We start from the raw sequence: 11,522 nt of genomic DNA, 5'->3' as shown, positions 1-11,522 counted from the left end.
TGTAACAAGTTGTACTTGAACCTAATAAACAGGGGAGACCTGTGGCTGATGTCACAGCCAGGAGGTCCAAATCCAGCTCACACAACCCATGCAAACCATAACCTGCTCAGCAAACTTTTGGGCACGGAGCTGCTGTGGGAAGGTGTGGGATGGCCCCAGCACAGCTCCCGTCTGCCTGCCTGTGGAGTTTCTATGGGGTTTTATTCTATCCCTTAAGACAAGACCTGTTTCCATGCCCTGATGAGTTATCTGAGTGTGGAGGGGGATGGCCTTGGCTCCAAGGCTGTGCTGGGATGCTCCTGCCCCTGGTTCCCACCCGGGGATGCTGGGGTGGGATACAGGAGCAGGTTTGGGTGCTGTGCAACTCACGCTGTGCCAGCAGCTCAGGGGCTGGTGGCTTCCTCAGCCTCTCCCCACTGTGTCCTTCCCAGCCTACATCTCAAATCCCCCCCCCATGTTTAGCAAAACAGGGGAGAAAAAAAATCTCCCCTCAGGTGGCAGAAACCCTCATCCAGGGGGAACGTTTTCCCCTGCTGATAAGATAACATAGAGGGCTTTCCAAAGAGAGGAAAAAACTCCTGGTGCTGCTGATAGTGCCACAAAGCCCTTTGCCAAAACACCAGGTAGGTCAGGGTTGCCTTCCCACCGGGGTTTTATTTTCCTCCCTGCCAAACAGAACCCACAGACGGGCTGGGATGCCAGGGTCAGGGTGGCTGATGGATGCTGGGGACACAAATCCCAGGTGTGAGGGTGGCTGGGACATGGTGATGGGGGTCCCAGCTGGGTTGCACTGCAGGTGGCTGTGGCTGGGGTTTTGTCTGAGGTGGGTTTTTAGGGCACAGGGGAGTTGAGTTTTGGCAGTGCTACGTGCACAGGAGAACTGTCTGAGCTGTCCTGCCTTCTTCATTTGCTAAAAAAAAAAAGACAGTAAATACCATCTGGGTGTCTGTCTGGGTCAAAACAGCTTTTTCCTGCTCGTGCCGGTGAAGACAACCCAGGCCCAGAGCACTGCACATTCCTGCTGTGTCCTGGGTGCCCCATCCTGGAGCAGCAGCAACAGGGACCCTTGGGCCATAACCCCTGTGAGGGGTGAGGGATGGGGTGGTTGGGGTGAGGGGCTCCTTTTGTCCCCAGCAGCTCTGAGCATCTGCAGTTTCAGTCCCCATCCCAAGCCCCACGGGGGCTCAGTGCTTGTGGAGGGGATGCCTGGGGGGTTTCAGTCAGGAATGCTCCAGGGGTATCATCTGGGGATGCTCAGGGGTCAGGGATGCTCCAAGGGGATGAGTTGGGGATGATCAGGGGTCAGGAATGGTCCAGAGGTATCAGCCAGGGATGCTCAGGGGTCAGGGATGCTCCAGGGGTATCAGCTGGGGATGATCCGGGGCTGTCAGTCAGGGATGTTCCAGGCTTACTGGTCAGGAATGCTCTGGGGGTGAAGGTCGAGGATGCTCCTGGCCCCAAAATGTCCCAGTCTGCACCAGGGGAGTGATGCTGTGCTGAGAGATCCAGCCGGGAACCCTGACGGCTCCTCCAGGTGCTGCAGAGAGCAGAAGGTGAGGGGGCGAAGGGCTCAAGGGTGCTTGGATTGCCCCCCCCCCCCATCCCAGGGCTCACTGGGGGCTGAGCCTGGTGCCTCCCCTCAAGGGTTAACCCGGCTCGGGCTGTTCAAACACCTCCAGCTGAGGTAAGCACCCGGCTTGTTTGTTCAGGTAAATAAGGAAGGAATCGGATATAATGGGCAAAGGCGGCATTTGCCGAGCACCTTGCGCTGGGCTGAGCTCCCTCCTTCCCCCTCTGCACTCGCCCGGCTGCCTCCATCCCGCCCTCGGAGCTGCCCCGTCCCCATCCCGTCCCCATCCCGTCCCCATCCCGTCCCCATCCTGTCCCCATCCTGTCCCCGTGTCCCGCTGGTGCCCGTTCGGAGCCGATGCAGCCCAGCGCGGCCGCGGTGCCGTCCCGGGGCCGGGGTTGAGGCGGGCAGGGGGCTGCTGCCCCCCCTCCCTGCCGGGGCTCCCCCACCATGGGGACGGCTCTTCCCACCCTACACCAGGACCCATGTGGCTTCTGAGCCACCCACGCACCCTCAAGGTAAGCCCCACGCTGCTGCTCCACGGCACCCAAATCCCGGGGCTCCCACACCTCCTTTTGGCACCTGTCGGGGGCAGGGATGGTGCTGTCCCCTGTGAGCATCCCATCCCATCCCATCCCATCCCATCCCATCCCATCCCATCCCATCCCATCCCATCCCATCCCATCCCACGGCTCCCTGAACCCCCCCCGGGGCTGAGCTGGGACAGGTTGTCCCCTGGTCAGAGGTTCCTGGAGCTCCTCGGGATGGTGTCACCCAAAATAAAACGGGATTTGCCATCTCTGCTCCTCTAGCTCAAGGGAGGAGGATGGGAAGGCAGCCAAGGAGGCTCCTGGGGTCCTCTCATCCCAAACCCCCCCAGTACCAGCAGGGACACTGTGGAGGGTCCCGTGAGCTCCTGTGCCCGGTGGGACACAGGGGACAGTGTGCTTTGGGGCACTGGGTGACCCAGAAGCAACTGTGGGGTCCTTTCTAGAGCACCCCAGGTCCTGGGTGGCCACGGAGGAGCTGCCAGCTCAGGGGTGTCTCTGTGAAGCCCTTTGAACCCCTTCCCCAGCCCTGCAGCCTCTGGGGGCTGCTCAGCTTTTCCGCTGGGTTTTAGGTTTGGGGTTTTTTTTGTTGCTTTTTTTTTTTTTTTTAATTTATTTTGGTTTTGTCAGTGCTAAAGGCACGTTGGCTCTGGGTTTGATTTTTATGGTTCTGCTCGGTTAGTGAAACACAAATGCCTCTGGGCTGCCAAGTCCCCCACAATAAGGGCTTTCTCATGGGCCTGGAGCTGGAGAAGGACAGGGGGGGGAAAAGGTGCTGCTATAAATAGGGGCTCCCTGGCCCTGCATGGGGAACACCAAGCTCTGCTGCTCACCTGGGGGACACCCAGCAGTGCCCATCCCCTGTGTCTGTGTCCCCCCCCTGCTCCTGTTTCCCTCCCTTGCACCCATGGAGAGGGCAGCCTGACCCGGGGCGTGGGGACCTGTGGGGACACCCGGTCCTTGTGCCAGCACCCATGCAGGTAACAGCAGGAGGAGCAGGGAGGGGCCTTGGTGGTGATGGAGAAGGCTGAGTGTGTGTGTGTGTGTGTGTGTGTGTGTGTGTGTGTGTGTGTGTGTGTGTGCTGGGGGTCCAGGACCCCCGGGATGGGCTGGATCCCCCCTGGCTGTGCATCCAACAGGAGCCCTGGGCTTGCCCTGGTCCCCACCCCATCACTAAGCAGGGGACAGAGTGAGACCCCCGGGCTGTCACATCCCCAGACCCCTCACCATCCCACCCCAACCCCCCTCACCATCCCAACCCCCTGTCCTGGCTCTGGGGTGATTTTGGCTGATGCCTCCTCCCTCCACCCAGAGATAAGGGGTGCGTGGCAGGGTTTGGCAGCCAGGAGGGACGTGGCAGGGCTGGGTGGGACACCCTGGCAGGACCCCAGATTGCCAGCAACCTCTGGGCACCCAGCCACCTGCTGCAGCCCCAGCCAGTGCAGGGACCCCAGGGTCCCTTTGCCAGCTTCATCTGGGCCCCATAAATCTTCTCGTGTCCCCTCTGTCACCTCTCTGTGCCCTGGTGTGGTGTGGGTTTGAAGGTGGAGAGCAGAATCCAGGGAGGTGGTCAGGGCAAAGGGTGTCAAATCAGACCAGAAACCAGGGCAAACCCCCCCAAATCCCAGCCCTGTGTGTCAGCTGGGTCCAGGGGTGGGGCCCCTGCCTGGGGTCCTGCTTTGCTGTGCACTGGGAGAGGCTTCAGGGGTGGGATAGAAACAGCAGCACGGGGCAGGTCAGGATCCCACCTGTCCCTGTCCCCATCCTGGGGGCTGGAGGTGACCTTGGCTCCCTGGGCAGGGCTTTGGGAAGGTCCCAGGGCTCTGGGGGACACGCTGGGTGCTGCAGGCAGCACCTCCTCCTGCAGGGACCCAACCTCCCCCTGTGCCAGGGAGCTTCCCCAGCCACCCTCTGGCACAACCTGTTTAACAGCAGATTTAATTTTAATTAACGGACCCATTGTTTGAGGGTGGTGGTTGGGTGGATTTGTCTTTTTTTTTTTTTTTTTTTTTTTCTTGCTCCCAAGGGTTGATCCCAGCTCTTTCCCGTGTCGCAACCCTGAGTGAGGATTTGTTGCCCTTGCCAAGAGAACTTGGGGTGACACAGGAGGTCCCTGTCCCCATCCCCCTGGGCTGTGACATCCCCACGGAGCTGAGCTGTGACCCAGCACCCCCCAAAGCCCTGGGCTCACTGCTGGCCCCACACTGTGGGAGCCTGTCCAGCCCCACAGCCCTGGGCTTTTGGCTTTGGGGGGGGAGCATTTGGGTTTTTTCTCAGCTGATGTTGGAGCCCTTTTGGCCTTCTCCTCCCCACCCTGCTCCATGCAGAAGTGGAGAAGGAGCCCTGAGCCCTTTGCTGCAGCATCTCCAGGGAGCTGAGCACCTCGTGCCCATCCCAGCTTCATCCCACTCCTGGGGTTACTCCTGATTTCAGGGAGGGAAGGAACCTCCTGGCCAGGCTCAGGGTGGTTGAGCTTTGCTGTAGGACATGGAGAAACCCTGGGAGGAGTTGATGGGGTGGGTGAGTGGCCCCCACCCTGCCCCACAACCCCTCCAGAGCCTCCCCAGGGGCTGCTGAGCCCCCAGCACGTCCCAGGGAAAACCTCGGGGGCAGGGTGGGCTTTGTGATCCAGTTTAGGTCTTTGTAGGGTGAAGGGATTCCCCTCCTCCTGGAGCAGCAGGATGAGTGCAGGGCTGTGCTGGCTCTGGGTGAGCAAAGCCCAAGGGAGCTGGGCTCTGCTTGCCACCCGGGGCATGGACAAGCCAAGGAGAAGTTGCCAGGGCTGAGGGACTTCCCAGCACCGTCCTGATGAGCTCAGGCAGGGGAAAGTGAAGGATTTTTGAGTTGCTGTGTGGAGCAGTGCTCCCTGGCAGCATCTGGGGCTGCCTGGGGCTGCCTCTTCAGCTCTCTGGGGAAAAGCAATAAAAGAAAAGAAAAAAGAAGAAAAAAAGAAAAAAAGAAAGAAAGAAAAAAAGAAATTAAAAAAAAAAAAAAAAAAGAAAAAGAAAAAGGAGAAAAAAAATAAAAGAAGGGAAGGAGAGGAGAGGGAGAAGGAGAGGAGAGGGGAAGGGAGAAGGAGAGGGGAAGGGAGAAGGAGAGGAGAGGGAGAGGGAGAGGAAGAGGAGAGGAAAGGAGAGGAGAGGAGAGGAGAGGAGAGGAGAGGAGAGGAGAGGAGAGGAGAGGAGAGGAGAGGAGAGGAGAGGAGAGGAGAGGAGAGGGAAACAGTCACCCAAAGCAGTCTCTTAGAGCAAACAGGTCCCCACCCAGCCCTGCTGCCTGCGTGCCAGCGCGGGAGAAAGTCAAACAAAGGTCCCCACCCTGAGAGTACAGCCCCGCTTGACAGGTGATTGCTCAGGCTTTTGGGGACATTTCCCAAGGGATTGGGTCCTTCTGGCCCTGGCTGGGAGGAGGGGGGTGGGACGAAGATGAGGATGAAGATGAGACCAATGTGCCCAGGTCTGGCTCCTCCAGGTGTCCTGGGGCTGCAGGATGAAGCCCCGGGAGGGCTGGGATGGGCAGAGGATGCACCAGGAGCCCAGAACATCCTAGAGGTGGGTGAGACCCATCGGGGGTGAGACCCTCATCCCCTCCCCAGAAAGGCCCCGTGGGCAGCCCTGTGCAGCAGGCTGGAGCTCTGCAAGCTGTTACCTCTTCCCTTTTGTGCCTGGAGCAGCGTGAAGCTGGATTTAGGGCTGATCTGCTAAAGCTCTTCTTTTAATCCAGAGTAAATCAAGGAGAGGTTTGGGAGCTGACGTCAGCTCTCAGGGAAACTGTTTGGGTGGTGGGGGCAGCTGGGGGGCACGGGGACCCTTTCTCCCTCCTCTTCCTCCTCCTCCTGCCACCAAAACCCCCTGAGGAGCTCCAGCATCCCTCTCCCCTCCCTGGTCTCCCTGGGGTCAGGCTGGGGTGGGTGCTCTTTAGGTGCCATTTATTTTAGGCCATTTATTTAGGTGGCTTCATTTATTTTTCCAAGGTTTTTTTTTTTGCTTTTCCAAGGATGGAACAACAGGCAGAGCTTCCCCAAGGTGCAGGTGATGCAGTACCTCAAAAATCATACTTCTGGGGGCAGAAAATCCCCAGTGAGTGCTTTAAACTCATCCCACCCATACCCCTGGCCCAAACTGGCCCAAACCAGGACACCCTGTGGTTAATGGGGTGTGTGGCTACTAATGATGTTTAATTAACACCATTAATCAATAATGGCCAAGCCCAGCAGCCTGGAGCTGAGTGGGGTCTGTGGGGATGGTGCTGGTGCTGTGCTGTCCTGGGGCCTTGCTCACCTGTCCTCAAGGGACATGGAGAAACCCAATGGCATTTTTTTTGTTTTTTTTTTTTAGCCTTTTAAACAGAGCAAACAAGACACCCCCTTTCCTGCCCACTCTCCCCTTCTCACCTCTGGGGGCTTCCTGCTTTCCTCAGGGGATTTTGAGGGTGGTTCATGCTTTGCATACTCCTTTTTTTTTATTCCAGGGTCCCTTGCCAAAGCTGCTCATTTTCTGCTTTTAAGTCACCTGTATTTTTGGCTTTTCATTGGTTGGTTTGTTTTGGATTTGTTTTTTGTTTGGTTTTGGGGTTGTTTTGGTTTGGGTTTTGGTTTTTTCCTCGCTGTAAAAAGCAATGCTGGAGGCAGGCAAGGAGCTGGGCAATGCCCTGGCTGTGCCCATCATGCCCTGGCCATGCCTGTGCCCTGGTCTGGCAGGGACTTGCTCTTCCCAAAAACCTTAGGATGACTCTTGGGGAGTTTTTCTCCACGGATGAAGCTGTTCCCTGGTGTTGCCATGGAAATTCAGCAGGCTCATCCTCTTCTCGGCAGCCTCCAGGACTCCCCACGTACCAGAGCCAGATGGGGACAGGATAGGGGGAGTTTTCCTTATGAGAGGAAAAGGAAAGTTCTCCTCCAGGGCTTGGCAGCCGAGTGCTGTGGTGCTGGGCTGGGTCCCTGCCCAGGAGGGGACAGCTGGGTTTGGGTACAGGTGTTCTGGGACCTCCTCAGGTGGAAGCTCTGGGTGATGTTCCCCGTGTGCTGAGCAGGTCAGGCATCCCCCAGCCCTTGCTGCTCATGGGCTGCCCAGTTTAGGAGCCTTGGAGCCCCCCCACTGTGTCCCACTCTGCCAGCAAGGCTGTCCAGCCCCATCAGGGACTCAGCACACATGGGAAAACCCTAAAAAACCTGGGGTGTTGGGGACCCAGCTGCCCCCTGAGCTCTTTCTCCTTCCTGGTTGCTCCCCCTCACCCCCCAAAGCCAGGGCAGCCCCCCCAGCCCTACAGCTGACCCCGCGTTCATTGGGAGAGGGGCAGGGGGCTCTTTGGAGGTTTTTTTCCCCCTTTAACAGGCTTAATTCCTTCTTTTGTGCCTGCCTGCTGGGCGGGAAGGGAGGACTCGGTGCCGGGCTCAGCGTCTCCTCCTCTCCCCGGCAGGTTTGGAGCCGGTGCTGAGCGGAGGGATGGGCAGTGCCAGCCCCGGGCTGACTGCTCTGCCCCCCACCCGCCTGGCCCGGCCGGACCCTGCCCTGCTGATCCCCCCAAGGGACCCCGACCCCCGGCATTGGGGTTGCCCGGACAGCCCCAGCCCCCCCACGACCCCCGAGCAGCCCCTGCCCACCTTCTGCCTGCACTACTTCGACATGCTCTACCCGGAGGACATCACCTGGGCCAGCAAGAGCATGGGGGAACCATCCCAAAGCGGGGTGCAGGGGGGGCGAGGGGAGGTGCAGAAGGAGCCGGAGCAATGTCCCATCATCGACAGCCAAGGTTTGGGGCTGGGGGCCGAGGGGGACCTGGGGGCCAACCTGCCCCTGGAGGAGCATTCGCTGGAGCAGGTGCAGAGCATGGTGGTGGGGGAAGTGCTGAAGGACATCGAGACAGCCTGCAAGCTCCTCAACATCACTGCAGGTGGGTGACCCCCCCACGGGGAGGGAGGGGGGGGCTGTGGGCAGGGTGGGCCCCTCCGTGGGGTGCAGCCGGGGAGGGGGGTGCTGGTGTGGGGACTAGGGGTGTGCTGCAGGTTGAGGGGGCTGCAACCAGGGGATGAGGTTTGGGGGAGCTCAGCTGCTGCTTGGCTCTCCCCCCCTCAAATCACCCCCCCTCCAAACCCCTCCTTGGAATTTGGGAATCATTCTGGGAAAGCTGCTGCCTGGATCCCTCAGGGCAGCGCTCCAGGGCAGGGCTGTGGTGGCCCCAGACAAATGTCCCCTCTGTCCTCTCTGTCTGGGGGCTCAGGTGGGGTTAGCAGAGCCCTGTGCTGGGGGGGGGGTGCTGGTGTCACCCCCACCAGAGTGGCAGAGCCAGGGTGTTCAGGGACACAGTGACAATGACACTGAGTTCATCCCCTCTCCAGTCCTGGGGGACCCTTCCCCTCCCCTGGCCTCGTCCTTGAGGTGCCCTCAGCATCTTGGGGGGGGGGGTTGTGTGGTCACCAGGAGGTGACAGCAGGACTTCTGTTGTCCTTTTCTCAATCCCTATTTCCCTGAGACATTTGGAATGGGAAGATGAGCCAGTGGGGCTGGGGACAGCCTGGAGCCAGGGGTGTCACCCCAGATGGGTATGGGGGGGCAGGACAGCCAGGACCAAGTTCCTGGTGTGTCACTGCCATCCCTGGGGTATCCTTTGGGTGTCACTGCCATGGGACGTCCCTGGGCTGCCCTCCACGGGACAGGGGAGCTGTGACATGAGCAGTGTCAGGTGGCTCTGCGTTTGGTGTCACCAGATGGGTCCTGTCCCCAGGGAGCAGGGCAGGCTGAGAGGGGGATGTGAGCTGAGGTTCCCGTGGGGTGAGCTGAGGTTCCCTGAGCTTTTTCTCCAGACCCTGCGGACTGGAGCCCTGGAAATGTCCAGAAATGGATCCTGTGGACCGAGCACCAGTACAGACTGCCCCAGATTGGGAAGTCCTTCCAGGAATTGTCAGGAAAGGACCTGTGTGCCATGTCAGAGGAGCAGTTCTGCCAACGCTCCCCTGCCTGCGGTGACATCCTGCATGCACACCTCGACATCTGGAAGTCTGGTGGGTGCCAGGGAGCTGGAGGGTACTGGGGAGGGTGGGGTCTGGTGGGTGCCAGGGGCCTGGGGGGGGTGCTGGGGAGGGAGAGGTTGGGGTCTGGGGGGTGCCAGGGATCAGGAGGGTGCTGGGGAGGTTGGGCTCTGGTGGGTGCCAGCGAGCTGGGGGGTGCTGGGGAGGGAGGGTGGGGTCTGGTGGGTGCCAGGGAGCTGGGGGGTGCTGGGGAGGGAGGTTGGGGTCTGGTGGGTGCCAGGGAGCTGGGGGGTGCTGGGGAGGGAGGTCGGGGTCTGGTGGGTGCCAGGGAGCTGGGGGGTGCTGGGGAGGGAGGTTGGGGTCTGGTGGGTGCCAGGGAGCTGGGGGGAGGGGTGTTGGGGAGGGTGGGGTCTGGTGGGTGCCAGGGAGCTGAGGGACGCTGGGGAGGATGGGTGATGCTGTGTGGTGGGGGAAGCTCCTCTGACCTCCCCATTTCTCTTTTCCAGCTGCCTGGATGAAGGAAAAAGCTGCCCCAGGAGATGTGAGATACTGTGGTGAGTTCTGCATGAGCTCAGGGAGCTCCACTGGCCTCAGGTTCCAGACATTTGAGGGGCTCGTTCCCTGCTTAATTGCAATTATCTGCCTCCCAGTCCCATCCCACCCCTCTGTGCCTCCTATGTGAGGACAGGACCGAGCTGAGCTCCCTGCTCCATGATGATGGGGAGGAGGGAGAGGTTATGGGCTGAGTCTCTGGAGACACAGAGGCTTCCAGCCTGGATTTCCTCCCTGAGGAATCCTACGGATCCCCGGGGAGGGGCAGGGATGGCGTGCAGGGCAGCAGGATCTCTCTTTTCTCCATCTCCCCCTGTCCCTTCCCGCAGCAGGAGGTGACAGCAGCTGGGCTGACAGTGAGGTGGACTCATCCTGTGCTGGGCAACCCATCCACCTCTGGCAGTTCCTCAAGGAATTGCTGCTGAAACCCCACAACTACGGACGCTTCATCCGCTGGCTCAACAAGGAGAAAGGTGGGTGCTGGCCTGGCCCTGGGGTGGGCACTGGGGGGGGGTTGGTGAAGATTTAACCCCCCTTTCCTCACTGTGCTCTGCTTTCATAGAAGCACAGAATACACTGAGTGGGAAGGGGCCCCTCAGGACCATCAAATCCGACTCCTGACCCCATGTAGGGCACCCTCAGGATCAGACCCCAGGCCTGAGAGCAGCACCCAAACATTTCTTGAACTCAGGCAGGCCTAGGGCTGTGACCAATTCCCTGGAGAGTTTGTTCCACTGCTTAACTGCCCTCTGGGTCAAAACCCTTTTCCTGCTATCTCACTTAAACCTCCCCTGATTAAACTTCCTACCATTTCCCTGAGCCCTCTCATCAGTCACAGGAGTGAAGGACTCAGAACCAGCCCCACATCATGAGGAACCCAGATCACAGAATCCCAGAATGTTCAGGTTGGAAGAGACCTCCAAGCTCATCCAGCCCAACCTCTGACAACACCACAGTCAACTCCCAAACCCTGCCCTCAAGGCCCAGCTCCAAACACCCTTTAAATGCCTCCAGTGATGGGGACTCCACCCCTGTCCTGGGCCATTCCAGTGCCTGACAACCCTCCCAGTGAAATAATATTTCCTAACATCCAACCTAAACCTATCCTGGCACAGCTTCCATCCATTCCCTCTGTTCCTATCCCATCCCTCAGGACCAGAGGCTCTTTCCCTCCTCACTCTACATCCCTTGATGCAGTTGAAGGGAGCCATAAGGTCTCTTCTCACCTCCTCTTTTCCAGATCAAACTCTCAGCTCCTCACAGGATTTGTGCTCCAGGCTCCTTTAGCTTTATTGAAAGCTTCTTGAGCTTTATTGCCCTTCTCTGACCACCTCCAGCATCTCTTTGTCCCTCAACAGCCACAGCCAGCACCGAGCTCACCCCTCAGCCTCTTTTCCCCCAGCCCGCACAACCCCGGTGCCCTCAGCCTCCCCTCCGCAGCCACCCATCCCTCCCAGACCCTTCCCCACTCCTTGCCGCTTTCCTTTGGATGCTCTCCCAACACTTGGGTGCCTTTTCCTCCCAGGGATCTTTAAGATCGAGGACTCCGCGCAGGTTGCTCGGCTCTGGGGCATCCGGAAGAACCGCCCCGCCATGAACTACGACAAGCTGAGCCGCTCCATCCGCCAGTATTACAAGAAAGGGATCATCCGCAAACCCGACATCTCCCAGCGCCTCGTCTACCAGTTCGTCCACCCGGTCTGAGGGGTGGTGACAAAGGGGACAGCCCCGGCAGGGACCTTCCCACCCTCCTGGGGCCACAGGAACCAACCACGGGCACAACCACACCCCCCACACCCACCCGGGACCCTCTGGATCGTGGGACCTCTCTGCCCACCCCCCACCCCCAAACTTCAGAGGGGAGGGATGAGCCCCCCCGAGCTAA

General features: G+C 59.5%; 1 protein-coding gene across 1 annotated transcript; it reads left to right on the top strand.

The window, feature by feature from the left end:
- The first annotated feature begins 2,004 nt into the window (after positions 1–2,004).
- On the top strand, positions 2,005–11,488 carry SPDEF (SAM pointed domain containing ETS transcription factor). Its single transcript, XM_071768350.1, has 6 exons — positions 2,005–2,088; positions 7,537–8,010; positions 8,921–9,118; positions 9,592–9,639; positions 9,970–10,110; positions 11,163–11,488. Exons 2-6 carry the CDS (start codon positions 7,563–7,565, stop codon positions 11,339–11,341), a joined length of 1,014 nt encoding a protein of 337 aa, XP_071624451.1. The 5' UTR covers positions 2,005–2,088; positions 7,537–7,562; the 3' UTR covers positions 11,342–11,488.
- Positions 11,489–11,522: the final 34 nt, after the last annotated feature.

The sequence above is a fragment of the Heliangelus exortis genome, chromosome 25, assembly GCF_036169615.1.
Source record: "Heliangelus exortis chromosome 25, bHelExo1.hap1, whole genome shotgun sequence".
Classification (NCBI taxonomy): Eukaryota; Metazoa; Chordata; class Aves; order Apodiformes; family Trochilidae; genus Heliangelus; species Heliangelus exortis.
This window is presented reverse-complemented; position numbering and strand designations above follow the sequence as displayed.

What these genes read in the sequence shown, in the direction of transcription:
- SPDEF (XM_071768350.1), top strand. Translation starts at nt 7,563, where the DNA reads ATGGGCAGTGCCAGCCCCGGGCTGACTGCTCTGCCCCCCACCCGCCTG. An exon ending in GCTCCTCAACATCACTGCAG is followed by an intron (nt 8,011 to 8,920) that starts GTGGGTGACCCC and finishes CTTTTTCTCCAG; the next exon opens with ACCCTGCGGACTGGAGCCCT. An exon ending in CTGGCTCAACAAGGAGAAAG is followed by an intron (nt 10,111 to 11,162) that starts GTGGGTGCTGGC and finishes TTTTCCTCCCAG; the next exon opens with GGATCTTTAAGATCGAGGAC.